The 23,985-nt window shown below is 35.2% G+C and overlaps 1 protein-coding gene across 1 annotated transcript; it reads right to left on the bottom strand.

Annotated features, from left to right (window-relative positions):
• Positions 1-12,257: 12,257 nt before the first annotated feature.
• On the bottom strand, positions 12,258-20,046 carry LOC101894889 (pro-resilin-like). Its single transcript, XM_005191225.2, has 2 exons — positions 19,973-20,046; positions 12,258-13,540 (listed from the first exon to the last, which is right to left on the bottom strand). Exon 2 carries the CDS (start codon positions 13,059-13,061, stop codon positions 12,381-12,383), a length of 681 nt encoding a protein of 226 aa, XP_005191282.2. The 5' UTR covers positions 13,062-13,540; positions 19,973-20,046; the 3' UTR covers positions 12,258-12,380.
• Positions 20,047-23,985: the final 3,939 nt, after the last annotated feature.

Below are 23,985 nucleotides of genomic sequence, written 5' to 3'. Positions count from 1 at the left end.
TTTTGGCCCAATCAAACTTATAATACCCCCAACACATAGTGTTGTAGGGTATAATAAATTAATGCAAAGTCTGTTCGACGAATCAAGAAGAGGTAAACGGATTATTTTATCTTTTCGAAAATGATTTGACAAATATGTCACCAAGTGCAAATTCTTATACGATTCGGAAATTTACTAAAGAGTTATGGTGAGTACAACTCAGAAAGACGGAACTCAATTCCATGACTGAGCCGAGTTTAAACATATTAAAGCAAATTGCGTCCAATCTCGGCTACAGAGTCGGTGTCTAGCAATTTTGTTGTAGAAAAAATCTGAATTCTAAAAGCATAGACTCCCACTTTAAATATATATTTATTTTTTTATCTCCTACACCATATTTTTTTATCTCCTACACCATTCCTTTATATTTGACTGGAAAACAACAAGTGGCTATCGTTAGAGCATTCCAGCATTTAGATGTGAATAAATCTTTTGTGTCTCGTACCATCGCTCGTAACCGCTACCAGTAGCGTAGCCCGACGTCGAGGAAGTGGGCGGAAGAAAACAGCAACATCAGCATAAATGTTCGAAAAGTAAAGAAACGACTTGATCGAAACCCGCGTCGCAGTGGCCGAAAAATGGCTCATGAGCTGAATATATCGCAATATTCCATTCGCCAAATATTGAAAAATGAGCTCGGGGTAAAACGATTGAAATTTAAAAAAAAATTGTAGAGATAGATAATAAAATGTACTGCCAATTTAGTTGAGATTTATGGCTAAAAGTCTCAAAATACCCAACCAGTTAGATTGGTTCCAATCCAATAAGAACTTTAAATCTCAAATTATAGACGCTCGATTGAATATAATGAATAAAGTCTTCAAAATACCGAAAATCAGGTGGTATTATTGTAGGAGAGCTTTAAAAACTTTTCGTCATTTATTTAAATTTTCCCTAGATCTCAAAATATAAAAATATAAAATGGAAGCATAGGAAATAGTTTAAAATATCAGTCGGTTTTTCTGACAGATGTATACCCTCAGCGGATATCTCTCTGTTTACATATATGTTGACTTGCGTTATGATTTTTGAAGCTTTTAGCACTTTATGGGTGAGATTTCGAAAGGGTTGGCCAATACTGTCCATTTAGTATCTGACCTAAGTCATGTACTGCGTGGAAAATAACAGAAGGAGTGGACCGATATTTCCCACTTCACTATACATCCTATCCTCATATCAGACCATGTGTTGGTTTAAAATAATCGGGCACTTATTTCATATTTTATAAGAGTTAAAATTTTTCAAAATGTGGACCTTTTGTGGAGAGGTACTTGATGGAGTGAGCCGATATTGTCTATCTTCGCACCTGACCTAGCACTGATAAAAATATTAGGATTTGCAAAAATTGCATAAAATTTAATGCTCCTGTCTTGTTGTATAAGAAAAATTATTTTCTGTGAAAATTTAGACCTTTTGTGGGGATGTAGAAGTGGATCGATATTGGCTATCTCCGAGCTTGATCTAAGTTTGATAATATTCCGAAGTGCCAAATTTGAAACAAATCGAATGCTCCCTTCGAAAGTTATCATGTTTTGTCCGTTTCAAATGATATATGTATAGCCCCTGTAGCCATATGGCTGAGGATATAATAAACATATAGAAAAACAAGTAAGCAAAGGCTACAGTCGAGCGGGGCCGACCGTTGAATACCCTACAACACTATAAAAAACGATACAGTTTATATATGCGAGATACTCGAAAGAATTCCACAAGATATTGTGACAAATAATAAAAGAAAAACATTAGGTTTCGTTCTCTAATTTTCGAATAACTAATTTGCTCATTTCCAATTTATTGATAGATGTTGCACGTAAATGGTCTTCCTAGATCTGAACTAATATTTCCCAAAGACCTATAATCTCTCAGAAGTGGCAAAAGATTAACATTTATTATTGGTTTTTGACTGAAACGCATCTATATGAGATACAGCCATTTGACTATATTCTTCAACGAAATCAGCGTTAACGAAATAGTCAGAAGTGCGTCTTTCCTTTATTTGTGAATTCTCCAAAAAGTCACTGGAATGGACATTTTTGTATTTTGTCTACAAAAGTTGGCAAACTATTTCACACATTGAATATTTTTGGATGGCCATCCAAAACTGCTTGGCTTTTGCAATGTCCGGTAACCCCCATTCAAATGTGCGTGAGGATCAGGCGATAAATACGACCGGCTGACAATTTTGCAGTTTTTTGGTCCATTTCAACCCCTAAATATATGGCGATCATCTCCAAAAAGAGTAGGCTTCTATTCTGACCCTCATCTTATCCCCATGCAAAATTTTGTAATGATCGGGCCATAAATGTGATCTGTATATGATATCCTGATATCCTAACTACTTAGTTTTGTTAGCTGTAGAAATATTACCAAATGTTTAATTCAAAATAAAATTATGCCAAAAATATGACAAAATTGAAAAAATATGAGAAAATGTTACAAAACCAATATTTTCATCTTTAGAGAGATATTTTTATGCGATTTTTTTAGACGTTTTTTCTTTCCTGCCAAGAGGCCATTCTGAATTAATGAGAACTGTCGAAATCAGTTCAGCTGTTTTCGACATATAAGAGATTTTTCAAGCATATCTTCTTTGATAAACATATATATCGCACATATTTTGCTATATATCCGATTTGTTGGATGTTAACATCAATGTAAAGGTCAGAAGTAACCTTGTCATGGCTTTGTGAGTTCGCCGGGATTTAAAATATTCGCGGTTTAATGAAAAATTTTGCATTTTTTCTACACAAAAGATATGGTCTATTTTACCCTCTAAACATTATCCGATGACCACCCAAATTGGTAGGCTTCTTCCCCGCCCTAAACTCTAGCTACATGCGAAATTCCAAAAAGAGTAGGCTTCTATTCTGACCCTCATCTTATCCCCATGCAAAATTTTGTAATGATCGGGCCATAAATGTGATCTGTATATGATATCCTGATATCCTAACTACTTAGTTTTGTTAGCTGTAGAAATATTACCAAATGTTTAATTCAAAATAAAATTATGCCAAAAATATGACAAAATTGAAAAAATATGAGAAAATGTTACAAAACCAATATTTTCATCTTTAGAGAGATATTTTTATGCGATTTTTTTAGACGTTTTTTCTTTCCTGCCAAGAGGCCATTCTGAATTAATGAGAACTGTCGAAATCAGTTCAGCTGTTTTCGACATATAAGAGATTTTTCAAGCATATCTTCTTTGATAAACATATATATCGCACATATTTTGCTATATATCCGATTTGTTGGATGTTAACATCAATGTAAAGGTCAGAAGTAACCTTGTCATGGCTTTGTGAGTTCGCCGGGATTTAAAATATTCGCGGTTTAATGAAAAATTTTGCATTTTTTCTACACAAAAGATATGGTCTATTTTACCCTCTAAACATTATCCGATGACCACCCAAATTGGTAGGCTTCTTCCCCGCCCTAAACTCTAGCTACATGCGAAATTCCGTGTCGATTGGTCTATAACTGCGACCTGTAGAGCAACTGGAAAATCAAGAAATTTTTCAGTATTTGGTCCATTTCAACCCCTAAATGTTATGCGATCATCTCCAAAAGAAATAGGGTTCTATTCTGACCCTAGCCCCACCTGCATTCTAAATTTGGTGAAGATCGGGCCATAATTGCGACCTGTAGAGTGATTACAAATTAACATGGACAGACGGACAGACGGACGGACGGACATACATAGCTAGATCGACTCAGCTCGGCGAGCTAGGAAGATCCATATATACTTTCCTATGTGGGAAACCAATATTTCGAGGTGTTACATAATTTTTGGCCCAATCAAACTTATAATACCCCCAACACATAGTGTTGTAGGGTATAATAAATTAATGCAAAGTCTGTTCGACGAATCAAGAAGAGGTAAACGGATTATTTTATCTTTTCGAAAATGATTTGACAAATATGTCACCAAGTGCAAATTCTTATACGATTCGGAAATTTACTAAAGAGTTATGGTGAGTACAACTCAGAAAGACGGAACTCAATTCCATGACTGAGCCGAGTTTAAACATATTAAAGCAAATTGCGTCCAATCTCGGCTACAGAGTCGGTGTCTAGCAATTTTGTTGTAGAAAAAATCTGAATTCTAAAAGCATAGACTCCCACTTTAAATATATATTTATTTTTTTATCTCCTACACCATAATGAGATGTAGCGCATTTGTTTGTAACCTCCAAAAGGAAAGGGTATGGATTCATAGTTGACTTTAGTTATTTCCGTTTTTAGTCAATTTACACATATCTGTCCAATATCCATTTGATATTGCAAGACAATTAGACAACTTTCCGATTAAGATTTAATTCGTAACATTTGTGATAATCAGTCCGGATTCTTCGTCCGATTTCAATTTTATTGTGCACTAAAAATGCATAGGACTTTGTCCAAAAAGCCGCTTAACCAACGGCAGAGCGCGTCGCATACTGGTAGGTTGGGTGGATACACTAGATTCTGTTCAATGTTCAATACATCTCTTTACGTCCTTAGTCATTAAACAGTAAAAGGAAAAATGTTGGAAAAATCCCCTAAATAGCAGTATTCAGTCTTAGTCCACACATGATTAGCATTACAAATCTTATTAAAAACTCACACAAAGTGGAATGCATATGTAAATTAGTCGCGTCAAACGTTTGCGTATTTTCACTTTTCTTTATTTTTAATCCCATCTTTAGGGGGATTTTATTCAGCTGCACTTTTCTTACTGGATTCTTTTTCTGTACTCAATGTGTATTTTTACACTGTGCACCAAAATTGTAATGAGTCTGAGAAAATGCAATATTCATATTAAAGCGTTTTGGGTTGCGTATTAAAAACTCAGCAAGTAAAAAAGCAGTAAGCCCGACGGGGCCTAACTTTGAATACCCTTTGGAAATTTTCACAAAGAAAAAAAATCCGATAGCAATTCTGTTAAAATTTTAAGAATTGGTCCCCGTTAGCACGAATTATGGCCTTCAAACGACTAATGAAACCGTCACAAGCTGCCCGAATTTTGCTCTTCGGTATTTTTGCTCATTCCCGGCGAAGCGCTTGCTTGAGGTGATCGACACTTTGGTATTTTTTAGTGCCAACCTTGCTTTCCAAAATACTCCAGAAGCAATAGTCCAAAAGATTGGTATCCGGCGATTCTGGTGGCCATTGTGTGCTGGAAATAAAGCGAGGAACTTCATTTTGTACTGAGTGCGACGATGCTGAGTCCTGTTGGAATGTCCAAGGTCTGCGGCCAAAATGTCTGCGTGCTCAAGGGTTTAATTCACCCTCCAAGAATATTTCTTCGGCATTTATTCTCATTTGGTTTACCACCCCCACCCCTTATTTTAAATGGAATTGTATCCTCTATATAACGGTTTCTCCCGATATTCGCTATTTTGATGATTTTTGCAAAGTTATTCATCAGAATTGTTTCAAATTTCGTATATAAAGTTCGGAACAGTTACTACAGCCTATGACACAAATTATTTATGCAGGGCCACGTCTTCGTATAGCCCCCATAAAGCGGTTTTTATTTGAGCGTTATTTTCCGACGGATTTTTTTTTGCAATTTTCCAAGTTTCTTCTAAATGGAGGAGGGTATAAAGCTCCTTTTTTCTTGTTATTATTCTTTTCGGAATATGCTGCAACTGAGAAAAAGTCATTATTATTGAATTCCAATTTATTAGTCCTTCTCGATTTAGACATCTAACATTGTGTTGTCCAGTGTTTTTCAACGACAAACCTGTTTTCAATTTCAAAATCCAACAACAAAAATGCAGAATTTTTAACACATATCTGTTTATTGGAAAATAACGATGTTCATCATTATTTAGTATTTATGTGCATATTTGTGTGCCACTGAAGTTCAAGATCACATCGTTGGATGCTGTCGAATATTGTGAAATTGTCCAATGACGTGACGTCTATTGACACTTTCATCGTAATGTTTATAATTTGTTTTGTTTACAGAATGGTTCGTTCTGAATGGACAACACAAACAATGAATGAATGACTGACTGATCTCAAATGCAATTAGGGAGTTGTTTTATTTTTTTGGACTCCCAAGAAATAACTAAAATTAATGTCTCATCCCAGTTGATGAACAAAATTCTTTCTACCTGCACGGTTTTTTGAAAACGCGTGTATTTATTTTGTTAAGTAAATAGTCGTATGATTTTTTTTTTTTTTTTGAATTCACTTGAATTGAAATCAAGTCTTCCATTGCAATTTCACAAAATGCCATGACTTATTAAGGGACATTCGGGGATTTTAATGGCAGCCTCAAAGGCACTCCTTAAAGCAATGACTTTAATTTGTGTTGCCATACCGCAGCATTGAATGGGATTTACAGAAGAACATATATGCATTTGATAAATGCCTTTGATGGTGAAGTAAGTTGGGATTTCTGAAAATGTACTATTATCACGCAAAAGCTGCACATGTAAAAAAAGTGTCGAAATGAGCTTATGAACCGTTTTACCATCGAAGAAGAATTTTTTTTATTTTATTATTATTATTATTATTATTATTATTATTATTATTATTATTATTATTATTATTATTATTATTATTATTATTATTATTATTATTATTATTATTATTATTATTATTATTATTATTATTATTATTATTATTATTATTATTATTATTATTATTATTATTATTTTTTTTTTTTTTTTATTATTATTATTATTATTATTATTATTATTATTATTATTATTATTATTTACAATTTATATTTATTTTCGATTTTATATGCACATATATGTTGATCGACTACAGACACAATTTCTAAATTTGGAATGCGTAAACGATTGATGCACCAAACATGCTATGTATCTCTGATTTCAATGAATTTGGAAATGTGTAACGGAATTTAAAACGAATATACATTTGTCTAATTATATTAAAATTGGTGCAGATTTGGATATAGCTCCCATATATATTTTCGACCGATTTCGTTTATTTGGTGCCCAAACACGTGGGTGAACATCTATTATAATTTTTGCCATGAATATTTATTTCTATTTAAAAATTACTATGAATAAAAATTGTACCGCTTACATAAGTCAGATCTGTGAATTATTATTCTTTAAAAAATATGCATTAAAGACTAAAAGAAGAGGTCGGCAATGCGGACCGGGCCAGCTAGTGCATATAAAATAAAATCTGTTAAAATCTTAAAAATACCGAATGTAGGGAGTTACCGTTATTTTAGGGTCTATACGAAGACGTGGACCTGCAACAATCATCAAAATACCGAATATAGTAAAGTGCTGATATTTAGGTGCCATACGAAGACCTGGACCTGTTTGGGAACGTCAAATACGCAATTGCAAATCATTGCTGTGAATAATGTCGTTAAAATCATCGGTCTTAGACCCTAAGCCTCCTTGGAAAAAACCCGTTTGAAGTCGATCTACTTATAACCGTCTGTCTGTGCACGATAACTTTCGATGGGATTGTCCGAGACGGTTCAATATATTTTTACAAAACATGCAAATCTTATTTCCATATAAACTCAAACTTTGCAGACCGTAATATTTAGATATGACTTAGGTCAAGTGAAAATATTGTGACCAATTTTCTTCAAAATTATACCCATTCTATTATTGTTGTCTATATTACAACAACTGCTCATTCCTATACCTGACTCACAAAAGGTCAGCATTTTGAATAATAATAACTCCCTTAAAATAAGAAATCAATGTCGGATTTAATTAACCAACATGAGGAACAAGTATCGATCCACTCATTCTGGGCCTCCCCCACATAAATTGAACAAGTGGTCAAATTTGTTTATTTGGATTTCTAAAATAACACCGTACTTTGCCCCAACAGAATTTTGCAGTTTACAGGTCCGTCGTATAAAGGTATCTCTTAATTTTATTATTTTGAACTTTAGAACTTCTCAATTCAAGATCTCAGAGAATATAAATTCCGCTTTAAATGTAATTTAATATAAACCCAAATTTTGACAGCGAAGCAATTAATCCTTTTTGAAGGATCTAGCCAAAATTCGCGTGATTTCATATTTTAATAGTCTCAGCAAGTATATCTACTCTTATGTATCGGAGAAGCCTGGCGACATTTCCCAACAGTAGAACATGAAATTTGGTATTTCGTTAAGTATCAACTAAAAGGAAATATTGACAAACCCAACCTTGTAATGCCCGGTTTTAGATATAACGATTGTCTTAGCTACAGAGATTTTAAAAAAGGTTGTTTTTTTTAAAATTGTAATTAAAAGTTTCTGTATTTAAATGACTAACAACTTACAAACTACGAAAACAATAACAACAACTTATTAATAAAATGGCTACTAATAATATAAACGTTTGGAGTTTTCAGGTTCTGATACAGCATCATCACTTGGTGTGTCAGCAGCTGGACTGCCACCAACTAACGGTCGCAGTTGTTGTCCTAAAAGCTGTCCCAATAGATTGGCAACTTGTGCTGCTTGATCTGGACTTAAATTTGATGGTGACGTTGGAGCTGCTGCCGCCGCTGCCGGTGCAGAAGACGTTGCGGCTGGTCTGAGAGGAGCCGATGCCGCAGCCACTGGCCCAGCGCCGTATAAAGAATTTACCGCCGGGTCAAAACCATATGGCAAAGGTCGGCGTATTGCTAGTTGCGACAAAAGACCATAATAAGGTTTATATCCAAACGAGTTATAGCCATGGTATCTGTCATAGAGATCATAATAGGGATCTGCTAATGGTTTGACAGGTAACGGACGTCTGTATGGCACAAAGAAGGGATCCGCAGCCAGTGGACTTATAGGTCTAATTCGACTAAATGGTGATATTGGTGCATCATAGCCGAGTATATTTGTGCCCAAACCACCGAAATTTAACAAATTGAGAGCCGGGCTTATTAAACCCAATGTACGACCTTGACGTGCGGGTTGTCGGCTCCGCTGGCGTTGTGGGCGCTGCTGACGACTTCTCTGGGCAGACACTAGCACTGCTGAAAATACTAAAATATTCACAACAACAAGGAGCTTCATTTTTATTTTGTAGGAATTTTATTAAAAATAACTTTGTTTGCATCTGTTTTCGATATATGTCTGCGGTGTCGAACTCCAATCAACTATTTTCGAATATTGCCAGAACCTTATGTTTTATAGTAAGTTAACCGATTTTAGATTAATTGGTACTTTAGAAAAAGCAACAACAAAAAACTATGATTGAGAATAGCAAAATATTGTTCTTTAAACGGTTATTTGTGTTTTATGTTTGCAATATCAGGTGGGTGTCTAGGTTAAATGGTAATGAGAAGCTCTTCGCTTTTATTTTGATGTTTGATTTGCAAAAAATAATGGCTTTGTCACAAACAACCATAGCTACATATGTTTGTGCAAACTGTTCGTTTCATTTTCACCTACTTTATTTGGATAAGTACAATAATACCGTTTGAGAGAAATATATATTCTCTAAATAAGCGTTTACATGTGTAGCTTTAATGCAAATTTTATAAAAAATTACTGAGTTCTGGTAAACATTTTAAATCGAAATTGTGACAATACCATAACTTATTAATTTATGTAGTAATACCATATTAGGAGTATGTTTTTATCTGCTGATTAATAAAGTATTAAAATAAAAAACAATTAAGTCCAGTGGTAAAAATTACTTTTATTCGGGTGTTCCAATACGGAAAGGCTACAAAAATATATAAGCAAGTCAACTCAACACTGTTTCCGTAAATAAAAAACAACAAAAAACAAAACAACAACACAATTTTATTTAACTTACATTTGCAATAATTTAAAATAAATCTCGAATTAAATAATTAACCAGTAAAGAAAGTCCAAAAGTCGGACGGGGCCGACATTATGATACCCTACACCGCTTTGCTAATTTAGTAGAGCTCCACATAACAATTAAAAGTTTTAAGGGAGAATTCAATCATGCACGTCATGATTATAATTATAATTTAAAGTTCAAAGGACTAAATGTGCCGAAGCATTTGTATCTTTTAAATTCGAACTTGTATTGCCCATTTGGTGCAAACTTAATTTGAAATCAGATAAAGATATATATGGGAGCTATACCCAAATCTGAACCGATCTCGATAAAATTTAGCAAAAATATTTCTGAGCTGCATTTGATATATTTCCCTGAATATCGTTGTTACGGAGTGCATATTTTGGTTGTGGATAACAAATACAACAAATCGGATGAACAATATATATGGAAGCTATAGCTATATCTGAACCGATCTTCACCAAATTTGGCATACTAGCTTCTAGACTCAATTCGGCCGTATGTGCCAAATTCCATCCTATTTGGGAAAATATTAGACATTTGGTACACAATAAAATGTAAATCGGACGAAGTTATATATGGGAGCTATATCCAAATCTGAACCGATCTCGATAAAATTTCGCAAAGGTATTTCTGAGCTACATTTGATTTATTTCCCCAAATATTGTTGTTACAGAGTGCATACTACGGCTGATATTACACGTTTGGTGCACAATAAAAGGCATATCGGACGAAGATATATATGGGAGCTATATCTAAGTTTTTACCGATTATCTCCAATTTCAATAGGGTTCGTCCTTGGGCCAAACAAATGATTTGTGCAAAATTTCATCTTAATCGAATCGCATTTTGTTCACAAGAATACATGGACAGACGGGCGGACGGACGGACAGACGGACTGACATGCATAAATCAACTCAGAAAGTGATTCTATGGAGATCCTCAAAAGTAACTATGGGTCTATCTCGCTTCCTTCTCCATGTTACAAACAAATGCACAAAGACGTAATACCCTGACCACCTTGTGGTGTAAAAATCGGAAAAAAGCAGTGTGACAACTTTAAAGAAAACTTGGGTAAATATCACATTTTATGAGAGTATTGGTATTCAAAATACCTTTTGGGAGGGAGGTACGAAAAGGTGCTGTAAATATTATCACGGACCTAGTTTGAACTATATCGGGTATCCAATTCGTTTTATGTGAAATATACAGGGTGAGATGAAAAAACTGCAACCAACTTCAGACTGCTGCTATTTCTAAGCCACTTATCCGCCAGCTGTTAAAATTATTCCAGTGACAGCTCATTTTATTGTTTACAAGAGCATTTTGGTGAGAATTTTCCTGACCAAAGTAATTCGTGATGGAATTCAAGCGTGATAGTGCGATTTATTTATATTTGGCTGGAAAACCACAAGTGGTTATCGTTAGAGCACTCCAGCATTCAAATGTGAATAAATATTTTGTGTCTCGTACCATCGCTCGTTACCGTGATACTGTCAGAGTAGATCGACGAGCTCGGGGTAAAGCCATTAAATTTCCAAAAAGTACAAGAACTTACACCGCCACAGAAAGAAAATAGACTCAAAAAAGCTAAAGAGTTGCTTCGCTTGGTGAAGTGGTGAACTGCCGAATTTGGTTTTCTTCGATGAGAAAGCATTCGTTGTCAAACAGGTTTAAACAAACAAAATGATCGCATTTACTTGCCAAAGAGGTCAGCTGAAAATATGCACCTTTGGTTGGTCACCAGAACTCAAGCGCCGGCCATGGTGATGGTGTGGGCCGACCGTGGCATCAGAATAAATGCCGAATATTATCGTGAAAATATTCCGGAGGGTGTATTAAAGTCTTGGACACGCAAACATTTTTGCAGCAGACCTTGGACATTCCAACAGGACTCAGCACCATCGCACTCAGCACGCGCCACCCAAGAATGGTTACAATATGAAGTTCCTCGCTTCATTTCTAGTACACAATGGCCACCAAAATCTCCGGATACCAATGCGTTGGATTATTGTGTCTGGAGTATTGCACTAAAAAATACCAAAGTGTCGATCAACTCGAGCAAGCGCTTCGCCGGGAATGAGCCAATATAGCAATATTGGCAGAAGAGCAATATTTCAGGCAGCGTTTGACGGTTTCATTGGCCGTTTGAATGCCATAATTCGTGCCAAAGGTGACCATATCGAACAAATCTAAACTTATTCTAAAATTTAATGGTATTACCGACATTTTTTGCTTTCATTCAATAAAATATAAAAACAAAATGTAAAAATTATGCCGTTTGACTTTGTTGCAGTTTTTTATCTCACCCTGTATGTAATATCAGGCATTACATAAACCGCCAAATCTACTCTCCTCAGTTAACAATTTGCGTATATATTTTCGACATTTTGGATTATTTACTCAAAAATGAGTTTAGAAAAATACCAATAAAACTACACATTTTAGTTTGTGATTCAATTATAATTAGTTTCCGGATTTTATTGGCAAGAACGGATTAATTTCAAAAGTAAACTTAAATCTATGCATTTGAAAAAAATAATACTTTTCATTAATTAACAACTAATTCTAAGTTATCGATTTTTTTCATTTCTTTACCAGTGAACTTGGAGCATCACCAGGTCTACCGGCTGCACCTAGCAGTGGCCTAAGTTGAGAACCCAGAAGTTGTCCCAATAAATTGGCAATCTGTGCAGCCTGAGCCGGATCGAGACCTGCAAGAGATGGAGTACCGCCAGCCGCACCAACATTGCCACCCACTGCGGGAACTGGGCGAGAAGGCGATACTCCTGCGGCACCTCCATAGCCAGGACGTTGTGGGTTATAAGATGGATAGCCGCCACCATAGTTTCCTGCACCTGGATATACAGCCGGCCTGTAACCATATCCATATGAAGGGTATCCAGCATATTGTGGTATGAATCCACCATAACTGGGTCTATAACCATAACCACCATAGCCGTAATAGGGATTGACTCCATAACCTCCGCCATAGAAGGGATCCGATTGTGGTCTTACCGGTGACGATTGAGGTCTCACATAGGATGGTCTGTAGGGAGCAATTGGCTGATCAAAGCCAAGACCGAAACCACCCAAAGAGCCCACATTTAACAGAGGTCTTAAAAGTCCCAAAGTTCTTCCTTGTTCCTCGGATCCTTGACTGGCATTTTCAGCTCGTCTTCTAACTGATCTGTTGCGATTTTGAGCCGCAACTAAAACTATTAACAAAGTAAAATAGTAAAACACCGCCACAGCCTTCATTCTCATTGATGGAGTTGATTTATTTCTTCGTTTTCTTTTACTCTACCAAACAGCCGATGACACGTCGTTCAAGTAGGAACGATGAACTACTTTTGGCAAACTCAAAATTCTATTCGCCATTTTTTGCAAATAGATTAATAGTTTGTATGATTTGGCAATAATGAGCTCTAGAACTACAACTGAACTTGAAAATTTCCAAAAACGTCAACCCAGAAGACCTTCATAGTCATTGAATCACTTCGTCAACTTCTGGTTGGCAAACAAATGGAAATTCAAATGCTGGTGGATTTTTCGCCGGTCACTACCTTTGCGTTTGTTCAGAACAATAGAAGCGTCGCTCAGCCGTGATCCAGCCGCAAAACCGCGTCATTAACTCGTTTTTCATTTTGCCGGTCATCTTTTTCGCATTAGAGGCAACCACACCTTTTGGTCTCTCTTTGCACTTCGTTTATTGTTTTCTTTCTCAATTCCTACGTTCGGTGAATCTGCCAAAATAAAAACGTGGTTTATTTTCATATCTCCAACCAACTGACACAGTGACATTGAAATTTTTATTTTGAATTTTGTTTTCATTTTCCCTTTTTGGCCAAATGTCGCGATGATGTCTGGGGCGTGCGAAGTTGTTTGTTTACTTCCGCATCATAGGTGAGTGGGTAGTTTCGAAACAAAAATTGTCAATATTTTGTTAGTCATTTGATGAACGGGCATTTGTTTGGATCTATTAATGGGTTAGTCGGCGTTTTATAAAAAACAAAATAGATTTGCAATTGCAAATTTTGATTTTTGATATTGAAAGCACAACATTTAATGTAATCAATACATAATTCCTCTATAAGTTTGTATGTGATGTATCTGATGAAGAAAAACGCTTTTTTACTGAATAGTTGATAAATGTATCTAGGAAATTTATGATAATAAAAATTGAAGACACCGACCTAAAAAAGAGAATTTTAACAAGTAAGCAAAGGCTATAGTCGTAGAGCCGACCATTTTATACCCAGCAACACAATAATATGTTGGAAGTGCCCTTATGTCCAAATCTATTTTGGAAGATTTCGTTTTTGAAATAATGTCATAGAGTCCTACCCAGATGTTACCCCTATATACGCACTCCGACGTGTTGTTATGTATTCGAAATATATTAAACAAAAGTTGTGGTCCATTTTAGAGCTAAATTTAATTCAATGGTCATTCAAGACTTTTTCCCTGTACTCTACTCTCTCCTCATGCAAAATTCTGTGTCGATTTCTTTTCAGTTGTTTTGGTCCATTTGACCCCTTAATTGTACATCTCTATAACTAATGGCTTTAATTCTGATTCTAATTTCGTGAGGATCGGACTATAATTGCAACCTGAAAACAAATAAATATGATAAAAATTAAAAAAACGCAACAAAAAATATTCTCTTTTTTATTGGCATATTTTTACGCGATTTTCTTAGATTTTATCCTTTTCTGGAAAGAGAGTGTTCCGAATTAACTTCAATTCCTTTTAAATATAGATTTTAACTATTATGCCATATATCCGATATCTTGGCTATCAGCATCACTGTAATGGTCGGAAGCGACCTTTTAATGTATTTGAGTTTCGCTGGTATTAAAAATATTCGCGGCTTAGTGAAAAATTCTGTTTTTATACCCTCCACCATACTATGGAGGGTATATTAATTTTGTCATTCCGTTTGTAACTCCTCGAAATACTCATGTCAGTATATATATTCTTGATCAGCGTAAAATTCTAAGACGATTTATCCATGTCCGTCTGTCTGTCTGTGTGTTTGTCTGTCTGTTGTAATCACGCTATCTTTCGAACAAATTGAGATAGAAGGCTAAAATTTTGCATATATATATATTTTGCCAGTAGTCAGGTTAAGTTCGTAAATGGGCCATATAGGACCAAGTTATCATATAGGCCCCATATAACGCTATCTCCCGATATTCGGTATTTTGATGATTTTAGCTACATTATTCACCGGAATTGTTTCAAATTTGGCATTTAAAGTTCGTAATGGATACTACATCCTAAGTGAAAAAATGAGCCATGTAGGTCCACGACTTCATATAAACCCCAAAACTAAATAATGAAAATCCGTTTTAATTAAAATAAAAAATAACCCAAATAGCGAAACCCATTTTTAGATGGAAACTCTGACAGACACTTTCAAAATGCCGAAAGTCGGTAGGTACCGTTATATTAGGGCTATACCAAGTATCGAATATTTTTTTCGAGAGAGAGAGAGACCAGACCCCAAAACCCATAAGTTTCAGCTGATTTGGTTGGAAATTGTGGGAGAAACCTCCAAAATACCGAAAATCTGGAGGAACGGCTATATGGGGGCTATACCAAAACGTGGACCAATATAGCCCATTTTTAATTCAAAACCTTTGTGACGAATTTCAAGTAATTTGGACTCTATCTTGCAGAAATTCCAGTATTCAAGGAGTATCCAAATATCAAACAGTTCTGTAAAAATGTTGGCATCATCAAACTACCGAATATGGGTTATAAGCTATGAACATTTAAAAAAGCAGTATGTTCGGCCGGGCCGCACTTTGAATACCCTCCACCACTTGGAACGAACAATATAAATATAGGTATACCAAAACCAAACAATACCAAATATAGGCGTTATATTGGGGTCTATACGAAGGCCTGGACCTGCATAGACAATTTTTTGTCATAGACCGTAGTTCCCATTACGAACTCTAAATACGAAATTTGAAACAACTCCGGTGAATGATGTATCTACAATTATGAAAATACCGAATATTGGGATGTACCATTATAAAGAGGCTATACGAAGACGTGGGCCTGCATAAGCAATTTTTTGTCATAGGCTATAGTACTCATTACGAATTCTAAGTATACAATTTCAAACAATTTCGCTGAATAACGTCCCCAAAATCGCCAATCCGTTATATGTGGGCTATACGATATCTTGAACCCATATAGATATTTCTCTTCCAGGGAGGGAAGTGCTTGGAAAGAACTCCCAGTATGGATTCTAAAGACAATTCCATTGAAAAATTTTGCTAAAATCAACAAAATACTGTATATAGGGAGGTACCGTTATGTTGGGGATAAACGATGTCGTGGACGTATATAAGCAATAATCTTGCAGGGGATGAAGTACTCACAAGGAAATCCTTATGTGGATTTTCAAACAATTTTATTGAAAAATTTGACGGAATGACGAACTTAATATACCCTCCACACTATGTATGGTGTTAAGAAATTGTTCAATATAGCTGAAGAACTCATTATGGATTCCAAACACTGAATTTGAAGTAATTCCCTAAGAAAATGTGGCGTAAATCGTCAAAGCTATGGGAAAATGTGGATCTATGTAGACAGTGTTCTGCTACTGGATATAGAATCCAATATGAACTATAAATGTAGTTTTTAAGCTATTCCGCTAGAAATTGAGCCAAAATTCATCAAAATACCGAATATGGGAAGGTACAATTATATGGGGGCTATAGGAAAACGTAGATCTATATAAGCATTTCCTGCTACAGGAGGTAGAACATATTATGAGCTCTATATACCGAATTTTAAACTATTCCGTGAGAAAGTGAGGCTAAAATGGTAAAAATACCGAAGGTAAAACGATACAGGTGAGATAAAAACTGCAACAAAGTCAAACGCAATAATTTTTAATTTTTTTATACCATCCACAATACTATGGAGGGTAAATTAACTTTGTCATTCCCTTTTTAACTCCTCGAAATACTCTTGTCAGGCCCATTAAAGTATATATATTCTTGATCAGCGTAAAAAAGTCGATTTAGCGACCGTCTGTCTGTTGTAATCATGCAAAATAGCGATATTCGGTATTGTGATGCTTTTAGCGACATTATTCACCGGAATTGTTTCAAATTTGGTATTTGAAGTTCGAAAGGGATACTACAGCTTAAGACAAAAAATTATCTGTGCAGGTCCCCGTCTTCGTATAGCCCCCATATAACGGTACCTCCCTATATTCGGTATTTTGATGATTTTAGCGACATTATTCTTCGGAATTGTTTCTAATTTGGTATTTAAAGTTCGTAATGGGAACTACAATCTGTGACAGAAAATTGTCTATGCAGGTCCAGGTCTTCGTATAGGCCCCATATATCAGTACCTCCCTATATTCGGTATTTTGACGAGTTTAGGTACAAAACTCACCGAAGTTGTTTGAGGTATCGTATTTAAAGTTCGTAATGGATGCTACAGCCTGTAACAGAAAATTCTCTATGCTGGTCCAGGACTTCGCACAGTTCCGATATAACGGTACCTCCCTTTATACGATATTTTGATGATTTTAACTACATTATTCACCGTTTATTTCAGTTTCGAATTTGAATATGGTAATGACTTATGACAAACAATGCCTATGTACGTCCACGTCTTATAGACCCCAACATAATGGCTATATTCGGTTTTTTTTAAATTTTAACAGAATTTTTTAAGGATTTTATTTTTTGAAAATTTTCAAATTCGTTCCAAATGGTGGAGGGTATTCAAAGTTCGGCCCGGCCGAACTTACTGCTTTTTAACTTGTTTTTAAACTTTTTTGAATCAAAGTAAAAATGTCGGAAAAGCATCAAATTTTAGGATAATATTAGATTGGTTCGAATTGGTCACCATTGGCACGAATTATGGCCTTGAAACGACCAACGAAACCGTCACACGCTGCCCGAATGTCGCTCTGCGGTATTTGGCCTTGAAACGGCCAACGAAATCGTCACACGCTGCCCGAATGTTGCTCTGCGGTATTTTGGCCCATTTCCGGCGAAGCGCTTGCTTGATGTGATTGACAGCTTGGTATTTTTTATTGCCAACCTTGCTTTCCAAAATACTCCGGACACAATAGTCCAAGTGATTGGTATCCGGAGATTTTGGTGGCCATTGTGCGCTGGAAATGAAGTAAGGAACATCATTTTGTAACCATTCTTGGATGGCGCGTGGTGAAGGCGATGGTGCTGAGCCCTGTGGGAATCTGCGGACAAAATGTTTGCGTACCCAAGGCTTTACCACATCCTCCAGAATATTTTCGCGATAATATTCGGCATTTATTCTGATGCCACGGTAGATTAAAACGAGCGGAGAGCGACAATCGGTTGTAATGGCGGCCCACACCATCACCATGACCAACCGTTTTTCAGCTGACTTCATTGGCAAGTAAACATGATAATTTTGTTTGTTTACAAACTGCTGGACAACGAATGTTTTCTCATCGGAGAGGAGAAAACCAATTTCGGCAGTTCACCACTTTCGGCCAAGCGAAGCAACTCTTTAACTCATTTGAGTCAATTTTCTTTCCGTTTCGGTGTAAGTTCTTGCACTTTTTGGAATTTCAATATTTGCCGGATGGAATATTGCGATATGTTCAGCTCTCAGATTTATTCACATTTAAATGCTGGAGTGCTCTAACGATAGCCACTTGTGGTTTTACAGCCAAATATAGTGTGTATCACGCTTGAATTCCATCACGAACAACTTTTTTCTGGAAAATTCTCAACAAAATGCTTTTGTATGCTTGTAAATAATATAATTTTGACAACTGTCGGACGAGTAGCTGAGGAATGACAGCAGTCTGAAGGTGGTTGCAGTTTTCATACCCTCCCCCATACTATGGAGGGTATATTAACTTTGTCATTCCGTTCGTAACTCCTTGAAATACTCACAAATTATATATATTCTTGATCAGCATAAAATTCGATGTCGATTTAGCGATGTCGGTCTGTCTGTTTGTCTGTTCTAATCACGCTATCTTTCGAACGAATCAAGACAGAAGGCTAAAATTTTGCAGACATGTTTTTTTTTTGCCTGTAGGCAGGTTAAGTTCGTAAATGGGCCATGTAGGTCCACGTTTTCATATAGCCCCCATATAACGGTACCTCCCGATATTCGGCATTTTGATGATTTTAGCGACATTATTAAGCGGAATTGTTTAACATTTGGTATTTGAAGTTCGTAATGGGAACTACAGTCTAAGACAGAAAATTGACTTTGCAGGTCAACGTCTTCGTATGGCCCCCATATAACGGTACCCACCGATATTCGGTATTTTGACGATGTTAGGTACAATACTCACCGAAATTGTTTGAGATGTCATATTTGAAGTTCGTAATGGATGCTACAGGCTGCAACAGAAGATTGTATATGCAAGTACAGGTCTTCGTATAGCTTTGATGTAACGAAACCTCCCTATGTACGATATTTTGATGACTTGATATGGTAATGGCTTATGACAACAATGCCTATGTAGGTCCACGTCGTATAGACCCCAATATAACGGCTATATTCGGTATTTTCAAGATTTTAACAGATTTTTTACTGTTTTCATTTTTTTTAAATTGCCAAATTCGTTTCAAATGGTGGAGGGTATTTAAAGATCGGTCCGGCGGAACTTAACTTTAATAGGTCGAGGTTTTGGTATTTTAAAGAACCTAGCTACATTTTTAACTGCATAATGAGTTCTGAGTATTTTATTTTTGAATATTTTCAGGACAATATTAGCTTATAAAATCTCTTCCACACTCGTCACATAATTGCACTACATTTCTTGGGGAAAGTCTAGGATAGTTGGTAAAGAAAATGAGTTATATCGGACTACGTTTTCTTATAGCCCCATATAACAGTTCCTCCGGATATTATGTATTTTGATGACTTTAGTCCCATTTTCCCCGGAATTGTTCCAAATTTGGTAACAAGAGTTTATACCGGGTTTTACCTCTGGTAAGTCTGTATAGGTCTACGTTTTACTATAGTACCCATATAACGGTATCTTGGGATATTCGGTATTTTGACAATTGGAGACACAATTTCTAACCAATTTGTCTAAAATGTGGTTTTTGTAGTTCTAGATCCGATGGTAGAACATTGTTTATATAGGTGCAAGTTTTCTTATAGCATTCATGTTACGTTACCTCCAGATATTCGGTAGTTGGATTATTTTTGCCACATTTTTCAACGCGTTTGTCTCAAATTTGGTATTAACAATTTGTAATGGGTACTACTTTTGGTGCCTGAACATCGTCTGTATAGGTGCACGTTTAACTATGGCCCCATACAATGGTACCTGCAAATATCAAGTCAAGACAATTTTAAAACTAGCATTAGAAAAAAATATTTGTTGTGGAAAATTGTTCTCGCTTTTATACTGCACCCATCAAACGGTTCCACCCACTTTAATGTATTTCAAAACTTTAACTAAATTTTTAACCGATCTCCGATTTTATGTGTATTTTGCATACAAATTAAAAAAAAAAACTTTTAATTATTAAGGAGCGATAGTCTACAAATAAAAAAAATATTTTCTCTGATTTTGTTTTGATCTCGAATAATTTGTTGTGTGACAACTTTGGCGTTTAGTGTTTTTAACTTGTCTTGTCTTAGACATGATAACTGCAATTATTAAAAAAAAACGTTTAGATAAATAACCAGCAAAGCAACGAAGCATGCTCAAGTGATTTAATTATATGAATTATGTTTAATTTAAAAACACGGGTTCATTAGCCTAATAACCTCGCCTTTGAAATATTTAATGAATTCCTAATGACGCCTTTTATGTAATTGAATGAGGAACATATATTAAACATAAAATATAAAATTACAGACAAATCATTGTTGAAACATATTTATTAAGTTATTTATTTATTTTTATTTTATTTTTTGGTTATTATATGTATTATTTATAATTATTTTATTCTAATCAATATTATTTCTTATTTCATCTGCATATTATTTTTTGAATGATATTTATGTGCTTCATAATCGTTGATAAAAGTTAAATGTCATGGCATACTTTTAGGGATATATTGAATATTAGTGATATTAGGGGTACTCATGAATGTTTAAGAAATTAAATTTTTAATATTATTAAATAGATACATAATATTAATCCTTTTATGATATCGGAATATTTTGAAAAAATACTGATTACTTTAATTATGTTAAGTACTTGCACTGATCCAGCGCGGCTAAACTTGAATATCAATCAGTAAAATTTTACGCAAATTTATTCCATTGCTTCCAGAGGCAAAATATATTTCCATTTATCACATAATAATAATTTTGTTTTAAAAGTTGCATTTTTTGCTACAATACATTTCATTGTATGAAAATTAAATTGTGGTATTCCCTTCTTAAATAAATCGTAGATAATGTTGAGATATTTATTAAATCGTTAAATGTTTATCAGAGTTTGGATGATTTCTCACATTTGAAGTTATGAAGTAAAATCAAATCTTTTCTAATTGAGGTTTCCCTAAATCCGCAAATATATAACAAGCCTTATATTTTCCTAAGAACTCGACGCAAACCAGTAATAATAGACTGTAGTCTGATGCCCTATCCCAGCCTTACATGCAACCTTAAAAAATTAAATTTATTTTTATTTCATTGTAATTAAAAGAAAATGTGTCCAGATTTATTTGAAGGACGCATAGCAAGAAAGTTGTAGAAAAAAAAATATTTTTTATTATTTTGAAGCAGTCACTCCGAACCAAATTGAATGAGATAAAACCCAATATACAGAATGAGTCAGAGTTTGGGAGATTGGGAGAAAATTTTAAATTAGATTCATTTAAAATATGCGTTTATATATTAAGAAAATTTCCAAATTTCTGCGGCCAAAATGTTTGCATGACCAAGGCTTTAATACACCCTCAAGAATATTTTCGCGATAATATTCGGCATTAATTCTGATGCCACGGTCGATTAATACGATCGGAGATCGACCATCGGCTGGTATGGCGGCCCACACCATTACCATGGCCGGCGCTTGAGTTCTGGTGGCCAACCGAAGGTACACTTTTTAAGCTGACCTCTGACATACTGCTGGAAAACGAATGTCAAAAGTCTCAACGGAGAAAACCAAATTCGGCAATTCACAACTTTCGGCCAAGCGAAGCAACTCTTTACCTCCTTTGAGTCTATTTTCATTCTGTTGCGGTGCAAGTTCTTGCACCTTTTGGAATTTCAATGGTTTTACCCCGAGCTCATTTTCCAATATTTGTCAAATGGAATGTTGCGATGTGTTCAGCTCACGATCCATTTTTCGTCCACTGCGACGCGGGTTTCGATCAATTCGCTTCTTTACTTTTCGAACCATTTCTGCAGATGTTGCTGTTTTCTTCCGTTCACTTCCTTGACGTCCCTGGAGTGCTCTAACGATAGCCACAAAGGACTATAATACTTATATTTTTCTAGTTCCATTGAAATTAAATTACCTTGCTGGTTACATCATATGTAACCATAGTACACATCATCTCTAGCAGCTCTTGTCTTTGAAACTTATTTTAAGATTTTCATTCAATCGTTTTCATAAGAATATAAATTTTTTCGGTTTTCGACAGTAACTCGTTGACCACTCAATGTATTTCAGTTAAAAACTCAATTGCTTTCCAATGCTGATGTGATTCCATCCATGTGCATTTCAGCAGAACTACTTACCGCTACAGTAGATCTGAAGTGCTAATTCGTGTTGTTTCAATGAGGTTCTTAACTATCAATCCAGATTCCTAACATTTTAGATATTTTGTGAATAGCACGACGTTGACTTAATCCAGACTAAATGTCAATTGGTTGCAATTGTGTTTAAGCTCATTAAGTTTCGCTTATGAGTTTAGAGCTGCAGCAATTGAATTTCTTTTAATTGTAGCAATGCACAAAAAATTATTTGCAAAATTAAGTTATATTTTTTGTAATCGTTGTTCAGGTGCCCGAGGCATTCCATGCTAATATCGTTTCTATTAGATGCTGGAGAGTATATTAATACTGTATTTTCGTTTGCAACGCATATAAATATACTTTATACATTATGTAAATACGTTTTTTATCAGATTGGAATTCTATGACGATTAAGATAGGTTCTATATTTAGGAGATCATCAAGCGTTTTTAGGCATGTAAAGCATCTGCACTAGATAATGTGTTTTCGGCTTTGCCTCTAAAGATGATTACGTCCAAAACTCAGCAATCATTTTTTATACCCTCCTCCAAAGTAGGGTATATTAACTTTGTCATTCCGTTTGAAACATCCATAAATATTCGTCGTAAGTAATATATATACCATGATAAGCATAAAATTCTAAATTCTAAGTCGAATTAACGATGACTATCTGTCCGTCTGTTGAAATCATGGTACAGCCCATAACTTGACCTAGCTGTTAAAAATTTGCGCAACAATGTGCATTGTGTCTAGGATATTTGGTATTGAAAATCAGATATATTGATCTACTTTCTGGTATAGCCGCCATATAACGATACCTCCCGATATTCCATATTTTGATGATTTTCGTCATATTTTTCCACGGATCTGTCTAAAATGAGGTATTTGTAGTTCGTAATGGGTTCTAGCTTCGGTGGCGGAACATTGTATGTATAGCTCAACGTTTTCGTATAACCCCCTATAACAGTACCTCCCAATTTTCGATATTTTGATAATTTTTGCCTCGAATTTCTACGAATTTGTCTAAAACAAGGTATTTGTAGGTTCTAGCTCCGATAATCGGTATTTTGATAATCCTATTTTTATTTAATCCTATTTTATTTAAGAAGATTTGAAATATAAAATTGTCTATGGAGGTTCCCGATTTGGTATGGCCCCCATATAACGACTCCACCAACTTTATGCTATTTTTAAGCTTCTTTCTGGTATTTGTAGTTTAAAGTGGAACACGTGTGAATTCGGATACTTTTATATAAAAATGTTTTCTTTACCCATTAAAAGTTCAGCCCGGCCTAAATTAATATATTTTTTATTTGTTTAACTAAGTAATGTATGTATTAAGCACATTAGTGCCCCGATGAAAATGAAAAGACTGGCTTGCTACTGCTGGGGGCTTGCCAAAGTGTTGTTAGTGATTTTCAAAATCATTTTCTCTCCTCCGACTAACTGGCTCTCATTAAGTTGAGTGGTCTGTAATTCATTTACACTG

This window comes from Musca domestica, unplaced genomic scaffold (genome assembly GCF_030504385.1).
Source record: "Musca domestica strain aabys unplaced genomic scaffold, Musca_domestica.polishedcontigs.V.1.1 10, whole genome shotgun sequence".
NCBI classification, from domain to species: Eukaryota; Metazoa; Arthropoda; class Insecta; order Diptera; family Muscidae; genus Musca; species Musca domestica.
Note: the sequence above shows the minus strand (reverse complement) of the source record. Positions and strands in the feature narration are given on the sequence as shown.